The 23,184-nt window shown below is 43.7% G+C and overlaps 1 protein-coding gene across 4 annotated transcripts; it reads left to right on the top strand.

Moving 5' to 3' along the window:
* The first annotated feature begins 4,941 nt into the window (after positions 1–4,941).
* On the top strand, positions 4,942–22,540 carry LOC132414838 (C-type lectin domain family 10 member A-like). Of its 4 annotated transcripts, none has more exons than XM_059997793.1 (10): positions 4,942–17,060; positions 17,874–18,062; positions 19,373–19,489; positions 19,799–19,894; positions 19,991–20,062; positions 20,167–20,238; positions 20,399–20,485; positions 20,574–20,725; positions 21,213–21,319; positions 21,448–22,540. In XM_059997793.1, the coding sequence occupies exons 2-10, from the start codon at positions 17,996–17,998 to the stop codon at positions 21,602–21,604; spliced, it is 927 nt and encodes a 308-aa protein (XP_059853776.1). In that variant the 5' UTR covers positions 4,942–17,060; positions 17,874–17,995; the 3' UTR covers positions 21,605–22,540. The 4 variants fall into 4 exon arrangements, with proteins under 4 accessions (XP_059853776.1, XP_059853774.1, XP_059853777.1 ...); XM_059997791.1 differs by having other exon boundaries at positions 19,799–19,903; XM_059997794.1 differs by lacking the exon at positions 19,373–19,489 and having other exon boundaries at positions 19,799–19,903.
* Positions 22,541–23,184: the final 644 nt, after the last annotated feature.

The raw sequence follows: 23,184 nt of genomic DNA, 5'->3' as shown, positions 1-23,184 counted from the left end.
GGTGGTTTTAATTTGCATTTCCCTGATGGCTAATGTTGTGCGTCTTTTTGTGTGCTTATTTTCCATCCATATATCCTCTTTGACACAATGTCTCTATATCTTTTGCCCATTTTCTAATTGGATTTTCTTTTTCATTTTTTACTGTTGAGTTTTGAGAATTCTTTATATATTCTAGATACTAGCCTTTGGTTGGAGATGTGGTTTGCAAACATTTTCTCCAAATCTGTAGTTTGTCTATCCTTTTAACAAAAACATTTCTAAAAAGACTGTGATAAATAAAATGTTGGCAAGCCCAATTAAGGAACTGAGAAAAGTGACATGACTACTTGAGGTAGGAGGTTAAATGACACTTTTCCTGTTTTTATAGAAATTTGGCTGAATTCCCCAAACTGAGAATGATTGTTGGTAAGTGCTTATACATTTAAAGCGGAGAAGAACTGGGGGTTGGGGGAAATGGGGAGATATAGGTCAAAGGGCACAGATTTCCAGTTATAAGATTAACAAGTTTGGGGATCTAAGGTACAGCATGGTGATTATAGCTAACAATACTGTATCGTATACTTGAATGTTGCTAAGAGAGCAGATCTGAGATGTTCTCACCACAAAAAAGAAATGGTAAATATGAGGTGGGTTGGAAGTGGTAGCTGATACTATGGTGATAATCATTTTACAATTTATAAATGTATCCAATCAACACATTGTATACCTTAAACTTACACAGTGTTATGTGTCAATTATATCTCAATAAAGCTGGAAAAGAAGGACTTCCCTGGTGGCGAAGTAGTTAAGAATCTGCCTGCCAATGCAGGGGACACAGATTCGAGCCCTTGTCCAGGTAAATCCCACATGCCGTGGAGCAACTAAGCCCGTGTGCCACAGCTACTGAGCCTATGCTCTAGAGCCTGTGAGCCACAACTACTGAGCCCACATGTCACAACTACTGAAGCCCACACGCCTAGAGCCTGTGCTCTGCAGCAAGAGAAGCCACCGCAATGAGAAGCCCCCGCAATGAGAAGCCCGTGCACCACAACGAAGTAGCCCCCACTCGCTGCAACTAGAGAAAGCCCGCACGCAGCGACAAAGACCCAACACAGCCAAAAATAAAAATAAATAAATAAATAAATTTATTAAAAAACAAACAAACTGGAAAAGAAACCCAGAGAGGTGCTGAACGTGACTAGTCACAACTTAGTAAGAGATGATAAAAAAGAAACCATTCTTCTTCCCAGCCTCTGTAAGTGAAGATTATTTCAAGAGAATTCTTAGATGTAGTGAGAGATTCAACACTTTTTTTCTCTCCATATCAGGGAGAGGAACGCTTCTCCATGCCCCATTGGCCAGATGATGGAGTCCAAAGGGAACCAATGCAGAGACTGGAGTTGTCTTCAAGGGGGTAAGACAGGTCTGTCACTACCAGGCCAGATAGTAGTTAAGCTGCACACTCTATTGGACTGCTATTTTAGAAGGGCAAGAAGAGTTTGCAGGGAGGCTGTGGATGTGTGCTGAGGAGTTTTGGAGTAACCATGGAGAAATAGACTCGTCCTTGACAGAAGTCTGAAGACATAAACCTGGGCTGGAGCTGCCCCATTCATCAGTTGATTGGGTTACACTTGGTTGTCTGTCAGGGAACCTGTGAGCCGACTGGACCCTATGGATATCAAGGTTGAACCACCTAGAGAGGACCCTGCCCAAGAGGACTGCATGGCAGTGAGGCTGAAAGAGGATGTGGGTATACAGCTGCAATCTGGGGCAGGAACTAATGGTGACCATCACAGAGGGCAGCGAGAGAGCTCATCATACTTGTGAAGAGCTGGTATGGTGCAGAGGGTCCCATAGGGGTCTCTGAAGCACCACACAAGTAAGGCCAGTGTTGGAGGCCTGCCATGAAGAGCAATTTGACCGCCACAATAGCACCAGATCACAGAGCTCTTTTCCTTGAATTCTCCTCTCCCTTGCCCCAACCCTCAAGGATCAATGAAGAGAAGAGGAAAGAAAGAAAAGAGGAACCAAACAGTCCATGACTCCTGTCCTAGGTTCTCCAGAAGCAGATCTGAAATGAGGATCCCTATGAAAGTAATTCATTAGAAAGTATTTTTAGGAAAATTAAGGATATGGGGGAACAGGATGAGGAAGAGAAGGACTTCTAGCAGGAGTATAATAGAAGTTGACCGTAAGATGAGGGTTCTTGTAAAAGTGATCCATGAGGAAGTGGCTTTAGGCAATATTAAGCAAAGTCCTGTGGTGGTGGTATAACAGGCTCAGTCCCACAGGGGAAGAATCGGGAAAACGCCAGTCACATCTCAGAGTTGTCTCAGTCAGAAACAAGGGATCTGGAGTATTTGAACTCTTGCATCCGCAGTCATTGGTTAAGGGTGGCCTATGGTTGGCGAGAATGTAAATTCCAAGATATTTCCTGCTTTCTTTGTGCCCAGATGGGTAGCAGCTTGAGGGCAGTCCACTGACAGAGACACAGGTGCTGCTTGTTAAGAATAAAGTCATTTGCAAATGAAGCAACTGACAAAGGATTAATCTCCAACAGTTATAAGCAGCTCATGCAGCTCAATAACAAAAAAACAAACAACCCAATCCAAAAATGGGCAGAAGACCTGAATAGACATTTCTCCAAAGAAGATATACAGACTGCCAACAAACACATGAAAGAATGCTCAACATCATTAATCATTAGAGAAATGCAAATCAAAACTACAATGAGGGCTTCCCTGGTGGCGCAGTGGTTGAGAGTCCGCCTGCCGATGCAGGGGACACGGGTTCGTGCCCCGGTCTGGGAAGATCCCACATGCCGCTGAGCGGCTGGTCCCGAGAGCCATGGCCGCTGAGCCTGCGCGTCCGGAGCCTGTGCTCTGCAATGGGAGAGGCCACAACAGTGAGAGGCCTGTGTACCGCAAAAAAAAAAAAAAAAAAAAAAAAAAAAAAACTACAATGAGATATCATCTCACACCAGTCAGAACGGCCATCAGCAAAAAATCTAGAAACGGGGCTTCCCTGGTGGCACAGTGGTTGAGAATCTGCCTGCTAATGCAGGGGACACGGGTTCGAGCCCTGGTCTGGGAGGATCCCACATGCCGCGGAGCAATTAGGCCCGTGAGCCACAACTACTGAGCCTGCGTGTCTGGAGCCTGTGCTCCGCAACAAGAGAGGCCGCGATAGTGAGAGGCCCGCGCACCGCGATGAAGAGTGGCCTCCGCTTGCCGCAACTAGAGAAAGCCCTTGCACAGAAACGAAGACCCAACACAGCAAAAATAAATTAATTAATTAATAAACTCCTACCCTCAACATCTTCTAAAAAAAATCTAGAAACAATAAATGCTGGAGAGGGTGTGGAGAAAAGGGAACACTCTTGTACTGCTGGTGGGAATGTGAATTGGTACAGCCACTATAGAGAACAGTATGGAGGTTCCTTAAAAAACTACAAATAGAACAACCATATGACCCAGCAATCCCACTACTGGGCATATACCCTGAGAAAACCATAATTCAAAAAGAGTCATGTACCAAAAAGTTCATTGCAGCTCTATTTACAATAGCCCGGAGATGGAAACAAGTGTCCATCATTGGATGAATGGATAAAGAAGATGTGGCACATATATACAATGGAATATTACTCAGCCATAAAAAATGAAATTGAGCTGTTTGTAATGAGGTGGATAGACCTAGAGTCTGTCATACAGAGTGAAGTAAGTCAGAAAGAGAAAGACAAATACCGTATGCTAACACATATGTATGGAATTTAAGAAAAAAAATGTCATGAAGAACCTAGGGGTAAGACAGGAATAAAGACACAGACCTACTAGAGAATGGACTTGAGGATATGGGGAGGGGGAAGGGTAAGCTGTGACAAAGCAAGAGAGAGGCATGGACATATATACACTACCAAACGTAAGGTAGATAGGTAGTGGGAAGCAGCCACATAGCACAGGGAGATCAGCTTGGTGCTTTGTGACCGCCTGGAAGGGTGGGATAGGGAGGGTGGGAGGGAGGGAGACGCAAGAGGGAAGAGATATGGGAACATACGTATATGTATAACTGATTCACTTTGTTATAAAGCAGAAACTAACACACCATTGTAAAGCAATTATACTCCAATAAAGATGTAAAAAAAAAAAAAAAGAATAAAGTCACATTGGAAACCAGTGTGCTTGAAAAGAGTGAAGGAATCTGAGCAAAATCCGGATAGTGTCTGCTACAGCCAGGCCACTGCAGATCCTGAGTTGGTGCTGTATAAAGCTTTAATTGGATGCAAGTTTTTTTTGTTTTGTTTTGTTTTGTTTTTTTCGGTACGCGGGCCTCTCAGTGTTGTGGCCTCTCCCGTTGCGGAGCACAGGCTCCGGACGCGCAGGCTCAGTGACCATGGCTCATGGGCCCAGCCGCTCTGCGGCATGTGGGATCTTCCCGGACCGGGGCACGAGCCCATGTCCCCTGCATCGGCAGGCGGACTCTCAACCACTGCGCCACCAGGGAAGCCCTGGATGCAAGTTTAAAGCTTAGTTTTATTTTAGACTGCACTTTAGAGACCTGAAATTAAGACTGATCTTATAGCTGAATATACAGGAAAGAAAAAATCCGAGAAAGTCTATTTTGTAACAGTGGAATGACAGTATATGATGCCCTTAATCAGGTTGAGGAATTTCCCTTTTATTTCTAGTTTTCTATTTTATTTATTTATTTGATTGACTGATTGATGGCTGCTTGTAGTTTATTTTCCACTTGGTGCAAGGCACAGGGTTGTGGGGTATCAGGAAGACTCTCATGTGTCTTGGATAGTAAAGAGTGGGATTCTCTCAACTTCCTTTTTAGTGTTTTGGTGTTTTGATATTAAAAACCCAACTGCTTCCACTGGCTGCAGCCTGCTTAGCTCGGGGAGGGGAAGGGGGTGGGGGTGGAGTTAGCTCTGATGAGCCTAGTGCCTTGGAAGAAAGCCTGGCAGCTGGTGGTGGCCACTCAGGACGAGGAGGGCAGCAGTTGGTTTTGCCAGGCTGCTGCTTCCACATGGCTTCCCGAGCCAGGTCACAGCTGAGCATACCTGTGGAGGCCTGGGCAGATTCCAAGAGCTCTGTGGCCATGAATGGGAGAGTGGACTTCCCAAAAAAGAAGCTAGCCCACCAGTGTCCCTGGTCGGCTCTGGGGAGACTGGGGTGGTGAGAGATGGCTTCCCCAGGGTACTTGGCACTTCCGCGGGAGCTGTTACTGGAACTGGAACCCAGGTGGCGCTGGTATTAGTCGTGGATGGCCACCAGAGAGACACTGGAGGGGATGACTGTCATGCTCTTGCTTGTGGGCTGGTGGAAACCTTGGCGGCAACCCCTCGCGGGCCTCGGTGAGCAATCGCGGACAGTGGGGACCGGGCCACTAGGCCACGGAGCCCATCTGCACAGGAAACCAAAGGTGGCTGCTCCACTATCCAGAAGCGCGGGGCGCGTACGTGTGAACGCTCCCCATTATATGGCGGCATGGCCCAGTGCCCTGCAAAGCCCCATTGCTGAGAGTTTTTTAAAAAATCATGGTTGGGGACTTCCCTGGTGGCGCAGTGGATAAGACTCCGTGCTCCCAATGCAGGGGGCCTGGGTTGGATCCCTGGTCAGGGAACTAGATCCCACATGCATGCTGCAACTAAGGAGTCTGCCTGCTGCACCTAAGACCAGGGGCAACCAAATAAATAAATATTAAAAAAATCATGGATGGGCATTGAATTTCATCTAATGCTATTCTGAATGATTGATATGATTACATGGATTTTCTTCTTATATTGTTAATATAGTGGACTACATTGATTTTTGAATATTGAGCCAACCTTGCAGTCCTGCAACAAACCTCATTTTGTCATAGTGTGTTATACTTTTTGTTTATTGTGAGATTCAAACTGCTAGTACTTTGTTGAGGATTTTTATATCCATGGTCATGAGAGATGTTGGTCTGTAGTTTTCTTCTCTTGTATTATCTTTGTCTCACTTAGTAGCAGGGAAAATGCTAGCTTAATAAAATGAGTTGGGAAGGGTTCCCTCCTTTTCTATTTTTCTGGAAAGGATCACATAGAATTGGTGTTAGTTCTTTAAGTGTTTGGTAGAATTCTCTAGTTACACCATTTAGGCCTGGAGATTTCTTTTTTGGAAAGTTTTAAACTATGAATTCAATTTCTTTAACCGTTATGGAACACTTCAGTTAATTTATTTCATCTTAGGTAAGTTGTGGTAGTTTGTGGGTTTTGGAGAATTGAATAATTTCATTTAAGTTGTTAAAATTTTATGCATAGAATTATTCATAATGTTCCTTTATTATCCTTTTAATCTCTTCTGAGTGTATAGTAATATCCCTTCTTTTATTCCTGATATTAGTAAATTAATATAAAATTAATTTGGTCCTTTTTTTTTTTTGGTCAGTCTTGCTAAAGGTTTATCAATTGTATTGATCTTTTCAAAGAATTAGCTTTTGGTTTCACTGATTTTTCTCTGTTTTTCTGTTTTCAATTTTATTGATTTCTGTTCTTAGCTTTATTATTTCCTTTCTTCTGCTTGCTTTGGGTTTGTTTTGTTCTTTTTCTAATTTCTTAAAATGGGAACTTAGGTTGTTGACTTAAGATCTTCTATTTAGGATAAGCATTTAATGTTGTAAATTTCTAAGTATTTTTTTAGCTGCATCCCACAAATTTTGATATGTTTATATTTTAATTGTAGTAATTTCTCTTGAGACTTTCTCTTTGATCCATGGATTATTTAGAAATGTGTGGTTTAATTTTGGGGATTTGGAGATTTTTAAATTATCTTTTTGTTATTGATTTCTAGTTTAATTCCATTTTTATCTGAGGCCTTATGTTATAAAATTTTAACTTGTACCAATTTGTTAAAGTTTGTTTTATGATCCATGATATGGTGTATCTTAGTGAAAGTGCCATGTGAACTTGAAAATAATGTGTTTTCACTATTGTTGGGTGGAGTGGTCTATAACTGTCAATTAGGTCTAGTTTGTTGATGGTATTAAGTTCTATATTTTTATGTCTACATGTTTTATTACTCAGAAAGGAGTGCTGAGGTTTTCAACCATAATGGTGGATGTGTCTCTTTCTCTTCATTTCCTTCAGTTTTTGTATCATGTATTTTGAAATACTGTTGTTAAGTGTATATACATTTAGGTTTGTTATGCCTTATTGGTGAATTAACCCTTTTATCTCGTAATGTTCATCTTCATCCCTAGTAATTGGATTTGCTCTGACTTTTACTTTGGTATTAATATAGCCACTCCAGCTTTCTTTTGATTAGGGTTTGCCTAGTTATCTTTTTTTTTTTTTTGCGGTACGCCGACCTCTCACCGCTGTGGCCTCTCCCATTGTGGAGCACAGGCTCCAGACGCGCAGGCTCAGCGGCCATGGCTCACGGGCCTAGCCGCTCCGCAGCATGTGGGATTCTCCCAGACTGGGGCACGAACCTGTGTCCCCTGCATCAGCAGGTGGACTCTCAACCACTGAGCCACCAGGGAAGCCATGCCTAGTTATCTTTACCCATATTTTAATTTTAACCAATTTATATCATATTTGAAGTGAGTTTCTTGTAGACAGCATATAGTTGGGTCATTTAAAAATCCATTCCCTGCCTTTTCATTGATGTGTTTAGACCATTTACATTTAATGTCATTATTGATATTTTTGCATTTAGATCTACCATGATTTGTTTTCTGTTTCTTCCCTCTGTTTTAAATTCCTCTGTTTCCAATTTCCTGCATACTTTTGGGTTATTTAAACATTTTTAATTCTCCATTTTAGTTTTTCTATTGTGATTTTGACTATATCTCTTTTAAAAATTAATTAATTAATTTTATTTTTGGCTATGTTGGGTCTTTGTTGCTGCACGCAGGCTTTCTCTAGTTGTGGCGAGCGGGGGCTACTCCTTGTTGTGGTGCACGGGCTTCTCATTGCGGTGGCTTCTCTTGTTGCAGAGCACGGGCTCTAGGTGCGTGGGCTTCAATAGTTGTGGCACGTGGGCTCCATAGTTGTGGCGCACAGGCTTAGTTGCTCCACAGCATGTGGGATCTTCCTGAACCAGTGCTCAAAGCTGTGTCCCCTGCGTTGGCAGGTGGATTCTTAACCACTGCCCCACCAGGGAAGTCCTTGACCGTATCTCTTTGTGTAGTGTAAAAAAATTGGTTGCTCTAGGAATTACAAAATACATACTTAACTTTTTACAGCCTACCTAGAATCAATGCTTTATTATTTTAATGGAATACAGAAACTTTACCACTGTAAATATCCTTTATTTCTTCTCTGTTACAGTCTGAATTGTGTCTCCCCTAAAATTCATATGTTGAAGCCCTAATCCCCAGTACCTTAGAATGTGACTGTTTAGGGGGATAGGGCCTTTAAGGAGGTGATTAAGTTAAAATTAGGCTGTTTGGGTGGGCCCTAATGCAATCCGACTGGTATCCTTATAAAAAGAAGAAAATTGGACATACAAAAAGAGGCACCAGGGATGTGCATGCACAGAAGAAAGATCATATGAGGACACAGTGAGAAGATGGCTATCTGTAAGCCAAAGAGGGAGACCTCAGATGGAACCAAACCTAATGACACCTTGATCATGAACTTCTAGCCTCCAGAACTGTGAGAAAATTAATTTCTATTGTTTAAGGTACTCAATCTGTAGTAGTTTGTTATGGTAGCCCTAGAAAACTAAAACACCCTCTTTATGCTGCAGTTGTCTTATATTTTAAATCTACATACCTTGAAAACCCCAGTAGGCAATGTTACTTTTTTTCTTTATTTTTAACCATCAAGCATATTTTATTTTATTTTTTAAAAATTTATTGAAATATAGTAGATTTACAGTGTTGTGCAAGCATATTTAAATGTCTCAAGAAGAGATCAAGAATCTATTATTTTACCAAGACATTTACCATTTCTGTTACTCTTCATCCGTGTTTTCTTCTGGTGTCATTTCCTTCCAGTCTGAATAGCTTCCTTTAGTCATTCTTTTAGAGTAGATCTGCTAACATTAAATTTTCTTAGTTTTCTTTCAACTGAGAATGTCTTTACCTTAATTTCTGAAGGATATTTTCACTGGACATAGTACTCTGGTTGATAGTTCTTTCCTTTCACCATTTGAAAAATGTGCCATTTCCTCCTGGCCTCAATTTCTAATGAAACTAGTTTCAGCTGTCATCAGAATCCTTCTTCCCCTGTAGGGGGATGCTTTTAAGATCTTTTACTTGTCTTTTATTTTCAACAGTGGTGTTTGGAGGGCATATTTACATGTTTTTGAAATATATAATCCTGTCGCAATATATTGGCTCGTAATAATAACAAACCATGCATCTGTTATTATGTATGTTTTGTTTTATTAAATTTCTGAAATGTTTAGTATTGCCCTATTGATAAAGAAGATTCTCCAAGTATTAGCAGAGTAACTCATTATCACTTCAATAATGTAATTATAGCATTGTTAAATTTTTGGAATAACGTGATTTCAGTAATTCCTGAGAATTTCCTAGAATTCTGATTTCTTGCTCCTGAATCCTAAAGATTAATATCCGTCAGACATTTGGAAACACCAGCTAGACCTGATAACATGATAAGCTGTGTTGTGTTTCTGGATAGCAAGGTATAATACTACAAATATATCAGTCCTTCCAGAAATTATATGTAAACATAATGCAATTTTTTTTTTTTGCGGTACGCGGGCCTCTCACTGTTGTGGCCTCTCCCGTTGCGGAGCACAGGCTCCAGATGCGCAGGCTCAGCGGCCATGGCTCACGGGCCCAGCCGTTCCACGGCATGTGGGATCTTCCCGGACCGGGGTATGAACCCGTGTCCCCTGCATCGGCAGGCGGACTCTCAACCACTGCGCCACCAGGGAGGCCCCCATAATGCAATTTTGATCTGAATGCCAGTAAACTTTTTTTGGAACAGGACAAAATAACTTTAATGTTCATATAGAAGAACAAAAGTCTAAGTATATATAAGATTTATGGTTAAGAAATTGTGAGAGGTCACTTTAATCTGCTAAAATCAAATCAGTATGATATTAGCACAAGAAAAGAAATTAAATCAGTGGAACATACTACAAGTCCAGAAATATATACAAATATAGTTAGGAATTTAATATGTGACAAAAGTCTCATTTTAATTCATTGGGGGAAAAGATAAAATATAATATAGTTTATAAATCAGTTATTCATTTGGAATAAAACAAAGCCAGACTGTTGTCTCAAGCCCTATACAGGAATAATAAACCTTAGATGGATCAATTATTTAAATGCAAACATTAATCATTACAAATATTAGAAAGAAAATTTGGAAAATGTATAAAATTGGGATAGGGAGCTCTTTCTAAACAAGGCTAGAAATCCAGAAGCCATAAAAGAAATGGCAATCCTTTTTGATTACGTAAGAATCAGGGGGGAAAACAGCATGCCAAAAGGCATTATGCTTTTAATATCCCACTGAGACGTCCTGGACAATAAGGTGAAATGAGGCACAATTCCACAATCTATCTTTTCTAATATTTGACAAAATGAGCAAAGTTACCACCATTTACCACCTTTACAAACAACCAAAGTTACTCCAGCAATATCCAAACGTGAGAAGTTTTCAAACATCTGACATCAACTTTGCAAACTGGAGATCTCAAAACAAAAGATATAAATGTAGCATCTTTAAGATTTAATCATTTGTGTGCTGATTCTCTGGGATTTTAAAAGTAGATAATCATATCATTTACCAGTTATGACAGCTTTCTTTCAGTCCTCATGTGTTTGATTTGTCTTGTCTTTCTTCACTGGGACAATCTCACAAAGAACTGGGGAGAGTGAACATCCTTTATCTAGCTCTAAAGAAATGCTTCTTTTTGCTCTACTTCTGGGAAATTTCCTCAACTTTTTTCTTCCAGGTCTTCTACTAAGTCATTCAATTAGATTATAATATTTTTTACTTTCCCCTAGTGTACTTATGTGTATATACTTTGATAATATAAAACAATTAAAAAAGAAATACCAGAACCTCCCCCAGAGCTGAATGACATAGATCTCAAATGGAAATGGATCTCAAATTCTCTGCACAATGGGTCAAAAAAGGCCCATACCTAGTCCCATTACTATGAATTTCAGAGTATCATGTAGAACAATAAGATAATAAAAGCTTTCCAGATAAGAACTTTTGAAGGTAATCACTGAAAGAATAGAAACAAGGTGCATAATTTCTAAACCATTAGAAGAAAGAAAATGCAAGAAGAAATAACAAATCTGTCAAAGTCAGGAAAGAAAAAAGACAACATAGTATGGTAGATTGAAAACCTGAGATTATATGGTAGGAATAAATCCAAAAGGCCCTAGGATTGCCCCTGCCTTTGGCTTCAGGTTGAGGTCCAGAGGAGTGGAGGGAAGGTTCCCCAGGAGGAGCGGATTCCCCTAAGACAGCCTGCCACCATTTAAAGGTTTATTGGTGAAGGGGAATAAATGAAAATCCTTATACATGGTCGGGGAGAAAATAAATTGGTGATGTCTTTTCAGAGCAGTTTGACAATATCTTATACATGGTCGGGGAGAAAATACATTGGTAATGTCTTTTCAGAGCAGTTTGACAGTATCTGTACAATTAAAAAATTTAAGATAGTTGTGTCTACTCAGCAATTCTACTTCTAGATATTTAACCAAGAGAAATATCTGCTTCTTAGCACAAACAAGTATATATAAGCCTATTCACGTCAACATTATTTATAAAAGCCAAAGATACAAGCATCTCAAAATGCATCACCAAGGGAATCATTAAATGAAGTCTGGAAATCTGTACTCTGGAACACCATGCAGCCGTTAAACTGGAGGTGGGCAGCCACATGAGAAAATCCTCAAGACCCATTTTTAGGCAGAAGCATGTTACAGAGAAAATTCTGTGTTTAAAAAAAAAAATTCTCTACTTATGTGCATGTATTCTTATAGGTATATAAATATATCTGAAAAGACACATCAAATTTCTATTTCTGGGCTCGGGGGCTGGAAATTGGATAAATTTCTTATTTTACTACCTTTCCTTGACCTATCATGCCTGAGCTACAGGTGAGGATACACCTTAAATCAGTGACCAATATGGTGCCCTCTCCCCCACAGCCATGTACACGACTAAGAGACAGAGAAGGGTAGTGTCTCTTACCTGGCACCTAATAACCCACGTAAGGACTTTTTCCTTTTCATCTGCACAATCTGGGATCATTGGATTTTGGAAGTTCTAGTGCCCAAGGAAAGAACCCACCCACCAGGGAACACACCTTTGGTTCTGTTTCAGTTTGAAGATGAGATTGAATCCTGGCTGATTTGGGCTCCTCATTATACCACTAGGTAGGGGATATGGGAAATTGTACTTTTGGGGGTGACTGATTCTTATTAAGAAGGGAAATAGGTCTGTTGCTTCACGATGGGGAAAAAGAAGACAGAGCCTGGAATTCATGAGACTCTGGGGTGCTAGATAGCACTCACATGTCCAATAATATAATGGTCAGTGGTGCATTGTGGTGACCCAAGATAGACAGGACCATAAGGACTTGGATGCTGCAGAAATGAAGTTTGGGGTCACCCCACTCGGTAAAAGAATCCTGACCAGCTGAGGTGCTGGGAGAGGGTAAGGGATCATGGAAAAGGTAGTGGAAGAAGGAAGCTATGATTGTCAACCATGAAAGAAGTCTCAGAGACAAAAGGGAAAAAAAAAAGGTTACTTGCAAGGAAGTTGTAAGGGCATGACTAATCATTAATTTTTATATTTAATCTTTTCTTACTATAAAAATTTAAATCCCACTTCAGATCAAAGAAAGAACTTTCTCTGGAATCATCGCTGAATGTATATTTAACTAAATTCTCATTTGTTGTGCTCTTTTGTGCATGGGTTCCTAGGAAGATAAAGACAAATGTCTGTTTCAGACCTGTTTAACATGTACATATCATGATTGATCATGTAAACAATATGAGCCTGTGTGTCACAATTTTTAAGATTGAATAACAATATGGATAATAAATATATTCACAAGGAATGAGTACCAGGGATATAAATTAAACTGCTTAAATGAAACTAAAAAAAAAAGTTGTAAGGGAATCAGACTTTGGGAGGACAGGCTTACCAAAGAAAACCACACCAGGTATTCAAAGGAAAATACTGCACAATAACCAGTTTTAACAAGTTTTCATCAGTCTGCTCCTGATGGCAAAACAGAACTTCTCTCACATGATTAGCCTGTGCACAAAAGGTCATGAGAGATCTTAAGGCATCAGCATTACAAAGGCAGGGAGAAAGTTGTTTTTCCTAGAGAGTCAGCAATTTATGGGAAATGCTCAAAGTTTCATTTATTTTTGGGACTAGAAGGAGAACTGTTTTGTGTGTGTATGTAAAATCCACGTGCAATTTATCAGCAAAAATCCTGTCAATTCTACCTTCACAGTATTTCAGAATCAAAACATTTCTCACCACCACCAAGCACAAACCACCATCATCTCTCACCCAGCTATTACAATGGCTCTTATTATTATTTAAAAAAATTTTCTTGGAGTATAGTTGATTTACAATGTTGTGTTAGTTTCAGGTGTACAGCAAAGTGATTCAGTTATACGTATATATATATTCGTTCTCTTTCAGATTCTTTACCCATATGGGTTATTACAGCATGTTGAGTAGAGTTCCCTGTGCCATACAGCAGGTCCTTGTTGGTTATTCATTTTATATATAGTAGTGTGTGTTTGTTCATCCCAACCTCCGAATTTGTCCCTCTCCCCGACTCTGGGTTGCCACTCTGGTCCCGGTTCATGAAATTCACAACACAGTAGTCACATTGTTACAGTTTAAATGTAAATCAGTTCACTCAGTCCTCTGCTCTGACCCCTCCTCCAAAGCCTGCCCCTCTTAAGGGTAAAAACAAATCCGTGACAATAGCCTACAGGCCCTGAAGAATTGGAGCTCCAGGTTTTCCCGCTATGATTCATCTACTTCTCCCTCACCTCTTTCAGACTTTTGCTCAGATAATCATCTTCCCAGTCTAGGCTGTTCTTGACATCCTAGTCTTGACAGCCTGTTAAAAATTGACCTTATTTTACCCACTTCCTTGCTATATTTTCTTCCACAGCACTTATCACCATGTGACATTATATATATTTTACTCAACATATTTTTATTATTATTAATTTTTATTTATTTATTTTTGGCTGCTTTGGGTCTTCATTGCTGTGTGCAGGCTTTCTCTAGTTGCAGTAAGCGGGGGCTACCCTTCGTTGCAGTGTGAGGGCTTCTCATTGTGGTGGCTTCTCTTGTTGCGGAGTGCAGGCTCTAGGCTTGTGGGTTCAGTAGTTGTGGCACGCAGGCTCAGTAGTTGTGGCACGCAGGCTCAGTAGTCATGGCTCACGGGCTCTAGAGCACAGGCTCAGTAGTTGTGGTGCACGGGCTTAGTTGCTCTGTGGCATGTGGGATCTTCCCAGACCTGGGATCGAACCCATGTCCCCTGCACTGACAGGCGGGATTCTTAACCACTGTGCCACCAGGGATGTCCCTATATTTTGCTCATTTATTCTGTTTATCTGTCACCCACTAGAATATAAGCTCTGTGACCAGGGCCTTTTTTACCTGTTTGTTTACTTCTGAAGGATATGTTTCTTCAAGGTTTCAAAAAAGCCAGACCAAAAGGTACACAGCAAGTCAGTATGGCCTTGGCACCTGGGAAGGGAGTCTTATCATCAAAGGAGGACCAGCATTGGCATCCCAAGAAGAGGGGCATTTAATCTTTATTTTAACATGGACATTCTTTACTTCTGGTCAGTGTATGCTTTCCTTTACTAATTAAAGCAGATGTACAGTGTGTGTGTGTGTGTGTGTGTGTGTGTTTAAGGGCCATTTATTTTTACTTTAATTTTGGCTGCATTGGGTCTTCGTTGCTGTGTGCAGGCTTTCTCTAGTTGTGGCGAGCGGGGGCTTCTCTTGTTGTGGAGCACAGGCTCTAGGCACACGGGCTTCAGTAGTTGTGGCTCTTGGGCTCTAAAGCGCAGGCTCAGTAGTTGTGGTGCACAGGCTTAGTTGCTCCGCAGCATGTGGGATCTTCCCGGACCAGGGCTTGAACCCGTGTTCCCTGCATTGGCAGGCAGATTCTTAACCACTGTGCCACCAGGGAAGCCCACAATGTATATTTGATAGGCCACAAACAGGCTGTTTTAGTTAGCATAAAATTCAAGTTAGCTCATGAAAAAGCCAGAATGACTTCCCCATACCTCAATATGTGAAAATTTCTTTTATCAACACCCAGTAAATACTTGTTGTAAATGCTTGGATGAGTGAATGGAGAAACATACCATGTTCTTTGTGAGAAAGATTCAATAATCTTTAATTCAATAATAATCAATAATTCAATAATAAGCAAAAATGTTGATTATCCCCAATTAAGGTGTGAAACTAATACAGTACTAGGGTCGACACAGAGATGAGAGACCCAGACCCCGCTCCCAGGAAGGACTTGCTGCCCAGTTGTGGGGAGTGTAACCTGTGCACACAGCCACCTCCCCTGAGGTCTCACCCCTGCTGCGGTGGCAGCATCTGGTGACTGAGCAACGTCAGGTAATAAAGGCCCTGGTTCAGCCCAGTGATGGGCAGCTCTGACAGGCGGTGCAGTTGGGTTGGCTAAAGCTTTGTGGGGTCTTTGCATCTGTTTAACTTCTTCTTCTGCCTCCTCCTCTTCTTTCCCCATCCTTTCACAGATGTGGATCCCTAATAAATAGACTGCACCCCAAATTGGCTTCCAATAACCCAACCTGTAACAAATACTAATTCAAATACCAAATAAATACAAGCAAAGCAAGAAAACAAAACGAAACTGGAAACAACCTAAATGTTTATCAATAGGGAAAAGCTTAGTCAATAAATTATGGCACAGATTATGAAATGAGATGAAGATGAAAAATGAATAAAGGACATTTTATGAACTGATATGGTAAAATGTTCCTGATACATTGTTAAATGAATTTTAAAAAGCAAGTAGCAGAACACAATCCCATTTAATTAGAAAATAGAAACTGAAATGTATTTGCTTTCCTTCCTCCCCTTTTAAGACACTAAGAATCTTTCTTAACTGTGAAAAGATTGTGTGTGTGAATTCAGAGCAGCCCCCTTAGAGGGATTTACAGAGTTGACAGGATTAAATTGAATCCCTTTCGTGAGGACAGTGTATGTGGAGAGAGCCCAGGCTAGTGTGTCCGGCAGCACTGGGCTGGAAATCTGGCTCTTTTGCTTACCAGGGGTGAGATCTTGGGCAAGTCACACAATGGCTCTGACCCTAAGTCTATCATCCAAAATTCCTCTCAAGGTTCTTGTGGAAATTGAATGGTTAATGCAAGTGTCTGGCACAATCCTCATCAGATTTGCGTGCTCAATAAATTCTGTTCTTTCCCCTGGCTTCTCCCCTCCCATTCCGGCCAGGAAATCCTACTCTCCACCACCCGCTTCCCTCCTTCCGAGCGAAGTGAAGAGAGCTGGCCAGAGCTAGGGGAGCATGATGGCTGAGGCCCCAGAGGAAGCTCAGATGCCAGGGACCCCAGGTCAGGATTGAGCGAGAGCAGAGCAATGGGCTCCTCTGGACCCGGGTTTGCAGTGATGGAGACACCAAGGATTCTGAGGTCTTCAGATGCAGGAAGTGAAAGGAGGTGTGAGGCAGACTGCACCTCTGTTTCCTTCTAGTCCAGTGCTTCTCTCCCAAATGATAAAATTGAGGAAGTCATGGGAACTCAAAAGAAGCGGAAAGGGAGTAGACACTCCCTGCAAGAGGAAAGCAGAGCTGGCCCCGTATCCAGCTGCCCTGTGCACACCACGTCTGCCTGCGTTTTGATTTCAATTCCATCCTGTTATTTACTGCCCCAATCAGGGAAACGGGAGATTCCCAGATTATAGACTCCTGGTCTTTCAGACACAAAGACCAGCAGGTCTCCAGTCACTTAGGTGGCTCCTCCTTCAGTCACCTCCATCCCAACTCTGCAGGATTTAGTTTTTTCCAGCTCTGGTCACCGCTGCACAAAGAACTCAAGAATCATAGCCTCTGGACTTTTCACAGGTAACCAGGTTGGGGATGCAGGTGAGACTAAGGGGGAAGGGAGGATGTCAGAGAAAGCAGGGAGAGGGGACTGTGAGACTGAATGGGAAGATATATAAGGGGGCAGGTTGGGGATTTAATGACCGAGCAGAGATTTTAGACTCTCTTCCCTTCACTGGATGCAGATTGAATTGTGGCAGCCACAACCTCAGTCACAAACTGAGACTCACACTCAACCCCTTCTCTAGCCCAGTTCCAGCCCTGTCTTCAGCCCCCACTCCAGCCGAACGCCATACCAACCCCAGTTCCTCCTTTAACCCCAATGGCATCTTCACCCCCAGAGTCAGCTTGAACCTTTGTGGGTTTTTTGGCCGTGCAGTGTGGCACACGGGATCCTAGTTCCCCAACTAGGAATTGAACCTCTGCCCCCTGCAGTGGAAGCGGGGAGTCCCAACAACTGGACCGCCAGGGAAGTCCCAAGTCAGCTTGAATCTTAACACCAGCCCCCACCCAAGCTTGAACCTCAACTCTCTCCTATTTCCAACTTCAGCACCAAGCTTAGGTCCAGCTCCATCCATGGCTTCAACATGAGTACTGACCCCAGTCCTAGCAGGAGACGCAACCTCGATTCCAGCTCCCAGTGTTAGACCCAGTCCTAGCAATACATTTAGCTCCAACTTTACCTGCACTGTCAACCCCAAACTCAACCTGACCCTAGCTCAAAGCCCAATCCTGACCCCACTTCTGACCTCAGCTGCAAAGCCAAGCCCATCCCCCGTTGCTAGCCTTGACCCTGGGCTTCTTCTCAACCCTCACCTCTTCCCTTATCTCCAGCCCTGCACGTGGGTCTTACCTGGTCCCAGCCTCCATCTTTATCCCAGCTCCTTCCCCAGCCTGGCCGCTGGCCCTGCCTCTACTTCAGCTCTGACAGCCTCAGAGGCCGTGTTGGTCCAAACATGTCAGTGAAGTATGAAGACCTCCAGTACTTGGAGAGTGAAGGGAAAAGCCAGGGGTTTACAGATGGTAAGATGAATGGGGAAATGGTCTTTCCTAAAATCTCCTCTGAATATGTTTAGAAGGATTTCTGGTGTCGTGTCATGTCTGCACCTCTACCATATGTACTGGTGGGGTCTCTCACTCTGAAGGGGAGGCCCCAGCCTCTGGGGACCCCAATAAAAACACGATTCAAGGTCCACAGCAGTCCTGGCTTCCTGTGCTCTGGGGAAGGGCATGAGAGTAAACCCATTTTCTTTCTCTCTCTCTTTTTTTTTTTAATTTTGCCACTTAAAAGATTTACTGGCTATTTATTGTAGCTATTATTATTATGGACACATCCAGGAATAACAAAACGTAGACCCAGATTAATTACACTGAAGGAAATTGCTAATATTGTCTTTTAAAACCATTGCAGCCATAATGATTGTTACCTCCCAGCCTCAGCATGTTAAAAGCACCTAGTGTACATTTTCCAGAATTTTATTTTTCCTTCTTTTATTTCCAAAGTCTTTATTTTAAATTAATTAATTTATTTTTGGCTGCATTGGGTCTTCGTTGCTGCGCACGGGCTACTCTTCGTTGTGGTGCGCAGGCTTCTCGTTGCGGTGGCTTCTCTTGTTGCAGAACACAGGCTCTAGGCACGTGGGCTTCAGTAGTTGTGGCATGTGGGCACAGTAGTTGTGGCTCACAGGCTTAGTTGCTCTGCAGCATGTGGGATCTTCCTGGAGCAGGGCTCGAACCCGTGTCCCATGCATTGGCAGCTGGATTACTTAACCACTGCGCCACCAGGGAAGCCCTTATTTCCAAAGTCTTGAGGAATAACTTCTTTGTAGAGCCTTTACCTTAATGGCCAACAGTAAATCTCTTCTCTCCTATATATGTGCCCTACTTGTACTTCTACTTATTAATCCAGAGGTCAGCAGTGTGTGTTCCTTATGGGCAAGTGCAATGTGCCCCATATTAGTAAACCCATTTTCTAACTTGTTTTCACTGATGAGTGTGAGCCTGCTAAGGTAGTCGCCGTCTCTCTCCCTGGGTCCTCCTGCCTGGTGCCCCAGCTCTGATGATAGGACCTTATACATCGCCATCATCCCCTGTCTGTGTGTCTTTGTGTACATGTGTCCCCAGGGGTGTGAGGGGCCCGTGTGACTGAGCACTTGTGCTGGTCCATGAGGGGTCAGTGGCCTGGACGTCCCCCCGCCCACAACTCTCCTTGTCCAGCCTCCCCCCAGCATCAGCTGCAGCACCCCCCTCCCTGCAGGTCCCCGTGGCCCTATCCTCCTCCCCGTCTCTCACGTCCTGGACCCTCCTCGTCCTGACACCCTCTCCTCTTGCAGGGCTGCCTGCCCTCGAGACCTTCCTGCAGCGGTTCCTCTCCAGCACCCGCTCCTTCCTGCTCTCCCTGGGCCTCAGCCTCCTCCTGCTGGTCGGCATCTGTGTGATCGGATCCCAAAGTGAGGGGCACAGGGTGGGCAGGGAAGAGAGAAATAATGGGGTGCACTGGTGGGGGCACTGGTGGCGAGAGTGATAAATGAGGATGACTGCTGGCCCTGTCACATCAGTTGGGGAATGAGGTCAAATTACGTCCCCTCTCTAAGCCTTAGTTTCCTCACCTGCAATATTGTATAACAATAGTACCCATCCCTTTGGGTGGGGTCACGCTGTAGGGACCCAATGACACAATGCATGTCAAGTGCCCTGCCCAGTGCTGGCACAGAGGACCTGATAACCCTTAGCACTGATTGTCTCATCCGCCTGATCAGATTCCAAGTTTCAGAGGGACCTGGCAACCCTGAGAACAACTTTCAGCAACTTCACTTCAAACACCACGGCTGAGGTCCAGGCACTGAAATCCCAGGGTGAGCCTGGTACGGAAGGGGCTCTGGACTGGGGTGGGGTGCGGTGGGAGAGGGGGAGGAACTGACTCCTGAGCCCTGAGTCCCTGTGTTCTCCAGGTGGAAGTTTGCAAGAAATGATAACATCTCTGAAAGCTGAGGTGGAAAGTCACAAGCAGGAACTGCAAGCAGGTGAGAGACCCTTCGGGAGAGTGTGTGGAGGGGTGAGTGCCAGGCACTCAGGGCAGGGGGAGAAATGGGAGCAGTCACGTGGTGCTGAGTGCCCTCCCTTCCAGCCCGTAGCTTGAATGACAAGGTGCTTTCTCTGGAGAGCAGCCTGGAGAACCAGCTGCAGGAACTCAAAGCAGGTCAGGCCCCTGCTCCCCTCCACCTGGGCATGAGGCGTGTGGGAGGGCAAGGGGGTTCCTAGGCTGGGGCCCCGGGCGTGGACCTCTGGTCTCCAGGGACTCAAGGAGCAGAAGCCACACCCAGGGCACTGTCCCCACTGCCCATCCGTGTGCGTCCCAGGTTATTCCGAAATGCTCTTGCGAGTCCAACAGCTGGTCAAGAACCTGAACTCCCTGACCTGCAAGATGGCTGCTCTCAAGAGCAATGGTGAGGGCTGCAAGGGGTGGGCCGGCCCCAGCGTCTGCCCACATCCCCCAGACAGCATCTCAGACCCTCCCCTGCCCCGGCCCCTTAGGCTCACAAAACAACTGCTGTCCTACCAGTTGGCTGGAGCATGAAGGCAGCTGCTACTGGTTCTCTTCCTCGGGGAAGCCCTGGCCCGAGGCTGAGAAGTACTGCCAGCAGGAGGATGCCTACCTGGTGGTCATCAACTCCAGAGAGGAACAGGTGAGGCCCCTAGAGCGCAGGTCCAAGACACGTCCCATTGAAGAGCATGGTTCTCCGCCTTGGCTGCATATTGGCATCACCTGGGGAGCTTTTTTTTTTTTTTTTTTTTTGCGATACGCGGGCCTCACTGCTGTGGCCTCTCCCGTTGCGGAGCACAGGCTCCGGACGCGCAGGCGCAGCGGCCATGGCTCGCGGGCCCAGCCGCTCCGCGGCATGTGGGATCTTCCCGGGCCGGGGCGCGAACCCGTGTACCCTGCATTGGCAGGCGGACTCTCAACCACTGCGCCACCAGGGAAGCCCGACCTGGGGAGCTTTTAACAACGACTGCCATCTGAGCCAGACCCTCAGAGGTTTAATTGGCCCCGGGCGTTGGGATTAACACCCCGAATCTCCTTGACGGGTTTCATGAACACGTGAAGTTCAGAACTGCTAGTCCAAGGAGTTGGCAGGGTGGGGAGAAGTCACCACTGCCCTTCTGTTGTCCCAGGATTTTGTCCAGGCCCATATAGGCTCCTCCTACACCTGGATGGGCCTCAGTGATCTGGATGGAGTCTGGAAATGGGCGGATGGGACGGACTATGAGACCAACTTCAAGTGAGTGCCCCGGGTTTCTGTGCCCTTCTTCCTCGTTCAGCTCGGTTCCTCCAGGGTCTGACCCTCAGCCCCTTCTCCCTGACCTGGATTCTGTGCCTCCCTAGCTGCCTGTTGTCCTCTCCCCTCAGGAACTGGAAGCCAGGCCAGCCGGACGACTGGCAAGGGCACGGGCTGGGTGGGGGCGAGGACTGTGCCCACTTCCACCCCGATGGCAAGTGGAATGACGACGCGTGCCAGAGACCCTACCACTGGATCTGCGAGGCTGGGCTGAGCAAGGGCAGCTAGGGGAGCGGACCACCTGGCCAAGGAAATGGCGGGGCTGGGGGAGGGGGACCTTCTCCTTGTGGGAGAGGAATAATCCCTGGGAGATTGGAGCACTGCCATTGTTTGGAGTTGGTTTTTTTTTTTCCCCCTTAACTTTTAAAAGATTATCTAGAGTTCCTAAGGTATTTTTTTAAAAAGTTCTGCTTTATTGAGGTATAACTTAGGTACAAAATTGTAAGATATTTAAAGTGTACATCGTGATTTGATACAGGTATGCGTTGTGAAAGGATTCCCCCATCTAGTTAATGAACATATCCATGACCTCAGATATTTATCTATTTTTTTAGGTGAGAACACTTAAGTTCTACTCTCTTAGCAAATTTCAATTATACAATACAGTGCTATCAACTATGGCCACTGTGGTTTTTATAATTATTTTATTTAAAAAAATTTTATATTGGAGTATAGTTGATTAACAATGTGTTGGTTTCAGGTGTACAGCAAAGCAATTCTGTTATACATATACAGGTATCTATTCTTTTTCAAATTCTTTTCCCATTTAAGTTATTACAGAGTACTGAGCAGAGTTCCCTGTGCTATACAATAGGTCCTTGTTGGTTATTTATTTTATTTTATTATTAATCTATTTTAAATAGAGTAGTGTGTACACGTCAATCCCAAACTCCCAATCTATCCCTCCCCCCAACCCTTCCCTCCTGGTACCATAAGTTCGTTCTCTAAGTTTGTGAGTCTGTTTCTGTTTTGTAAATAAGTTCATTTCTATCATTTTTTAAAGATTCTGTACGTAAGCAATATCATATGATATTTGTCTTCGTCTGACTTACTTCACTTAGTATGATAATCTCTAGACCCATCCATATTGCTGTAAATGGCATTATTTCATTATTTTTAATGGCTAAGTAATACCCATTGTATATATGTACTACTTCTTCTTTATCCATTCATCTGTCGATGGACATTTAGGTTGCTTCCATGTCTTGGCTATTGTAAACAGCGCTGCAATGAACATTGGGGTGCATGTATCCTTTTGAACAATGTTCTTCTCCAGATATATGCCCAGGTGTGGGATTGCTGGACCTTATCGTAGCTCTATTTTTAGTTTCTTTCTCTCTCTCTTTTTTTTTGCCGTGCCACGCAGCTTGTGGGATCTTAGTTTCCCGACCAGGGATTGAACCTGGGCCCTTGGCAGTGACAGTGTGGAGTCCTAACCACTGGACCACCAGGGAATTCCCTATTTTTAGTTTTTTAAGGAACCTCCATACTGTTCTCCATAGTGGCTGTACCAATTTACATTCCCACCAACAGTGTAGGAGGGTTCCCTTTTCTCCACACCCTCTCCAGCACTTATTGTTTATAGACTTTCTGACGATGGCCATTCTGACTGGTGTGAGGTGGTATTTCACTGTAGTTTTGATTTGCATTTCTCTAATTATTAGTGATATTGAATATCTTTTCATGTGCCTCTTGGCCATCTGTATGTCTTCTTTAGAGAAATGTCTGTTTAGGTCTTCTGCCCATTTTTTTGATTGGGTTGTTTTTTTTGATATTGACCTGCATGAGCTGTTTGTAAATTTCAGAAA

The sequence above is a fragment of the Delphinus delphis genome, chromosome 19, assembly GCF_949987515.2.
Source record: "Delphinus delphis chromosome 19, mDelDel1.2, whole genome shotgun sequence".
Classification (NCBI taxonomy): Eukaryota; Metazoa; Chordata; class Mammalia; order Artiodactyla; family Delphinidae; genus Delphinus; species Delphinus delphis.
This window is presented reverse-complemented; position numbering and strand designations above follow the sequence as displayed.